At 42.7% G+C, this 1,687-nt stretch overlaps 1 protein-coding gene across 1 annotated transcript in view; it reads right to left on the bottom strand.

Moving 5' to 3' along the window:
- Window positions 1–1,687, bottom strand: part of LOC123147320 (vesicle-associated protein 1-2) — a 5,738-nt gene that overhangs the window by 3,409 nt on the left and 642 nt on the right. Inside the window, exons 2-5 of the mRNA XM_044566547.1 lie at window positions 1,559–1,629; window positions 606–687; window positions 392–507; window positions 41–202 (exon numbers count right to left, since the gene is read on the bottom strand). Of these exons, the coding sequence (XP_044422482.1) occupies window positions 41–202; window positions 392–507; window positions 606–687; window positions 1,559–1,629 (431 nt within the window). The remainder of the gene's footprint in view (window positions 1–40; window positions 203–391; window positions 508–605; window positions 688–1,558; window positions 1,630–1,687) is intronic.

Here is a 1,687-nt window from a genome sequence, read left to right as displayed (position 1 = left end):
TAAACGTGTGGGTGCAAGGTCAACAATCATGACAACTCACCCTGGTGAATCCCCCAGCAGGACCATCTCCATTTTCTGATTCAACCCTAGATGGGGAGCCTTCCTCGGATTCTTCAGGAACTGGAGATGGTGGCTGTGGAGGTGCAACATAGGTGACACGTAATTTCATCTCTTCAATCTTATTTCCAGATTCCTTCATAAACTGCAAGCCATTCAACAACACGACCAATCAATCAATACAGGTGTACCACCAAAGTCAACGGAGAAAAAGGATACAACTGAAACAAGGATTTTCCGGCTCCTAAGTTAATCGATCGACTAATGCCTTAATTCTCATATACGTAATGCCTCATTTGATTCCTTAAGAAACATATTAAGAGGGAAGCATTACCATCTCTCCTGTAACATCCTTCACATTTATGCCAGAGGGTGCGACAACGCTCTGGACTAGGAACTTATCTTTGCACTGCATGTCAGATGGTACTTCTCGCTGTGCTTGCATTGTCACTGCAATAATATATATATATATGCACAATTATCACCAAAAAAGAAAATAACTTGATCACATCAAGAACAATGGGGGAGGAAATCTGAAGATCACAAACCAACAACATCGCATGTAGATCGTGGCAAGACAACCCCTGTGTTGGGCCGCACAGAGTATTTCTTTGGGCTTGTAGTTTTCACCTGAGACAATGAAGAGAACAGGAAATATAAAACAACACAATACAGCCCCTTTGAGTTCATGATTTCTTGCAAGCTTAGATTGAAGTGATTCCACTGCAAACCGTTCTAACGATTTCAGTGTCATTATGCAGTTATACACTGGAAGGTTTCACCTCTAACGATCGAATGGCAAGGAAAACAATTAAATAACATAGGTACACAAAAGTAATCAAGAATAATAAACCTACGGAATCGGTTGTGCGCGAACGTCCGCATGCGTGCCTCATAGCGCGAACAGCTCTGAACCGTGCAATCACTCGGCTGCCATACACACATCACGCGTCATGATTCAAGTCAGGATGATACCACGGTGATGTGTTTGGTGCACAGTGTGTCGCACGGTAGTACTGTCCTAAACCTATACCACAGTCACACCGAGGGCTGTATTTTGACAACAATTAAACAACCCATACAGACGATGATTAGGATATAGTAGTTGGCACTATATGCCAACAACATAACCAACTCCAAGGTGCATGCCATCAAATTCAAGGTATAGGCAATCAAACAACATACAGACTTGAACAACTTAAAAACCATAAGAATGACCGGCGATTATGTTTGAGAGAGAATAGCTCTAAACTATATTTGATTCTTAGGCATCATATCATAAGAGACAATTTTCGAGATCACTGATCAGGTCAAATCCAAAGACACGATTCACGGAAACAAAAAATCGCGAATAACAGCTGTGACATGCAGATAGATGATATGCCACACCGAAACGTACAACGCATCAAAGCGCACATGGAACTGCTCCTGTTCTAGGGTTCCAGGACGATCTGTACGGAACAAAAAGATCAGCCAGAGTTTCTGGAAAGGACCAACGGACCTTGAAGGCGATGTAGTCGTCGCTGAGATTCGACAGCTGCATCGAGCAGGAGATCTGCTTCTTCAACTCAACTGCTCAACAAAAACAACAGACGAGAATCACAGACCAATCGATCCACGGTGAAAGAAG

The sequence above is a fragment of the Triticum aestivum genome, chromosome 7A (assembly GCF_018294505.1).
Source record: "Triticum aestivum cultivar Chinese Spring chromosome 7A, IWGSC CS RefSeq v2.1, whole genome shotgun sequence".
NCBI classification, from domain to species: domain Eukaryota; kingdom Viridiplantae; phylum Streptophyta; class Magnoliopsida; order Poales; family Poaceae; genus Triticum; species Triticum aestivum.
The sequence above is the reverse complement of the archived record's forward strand: the minus strand, read 5'-3'. Positions and strand labels throughout refer to the sequence as shown.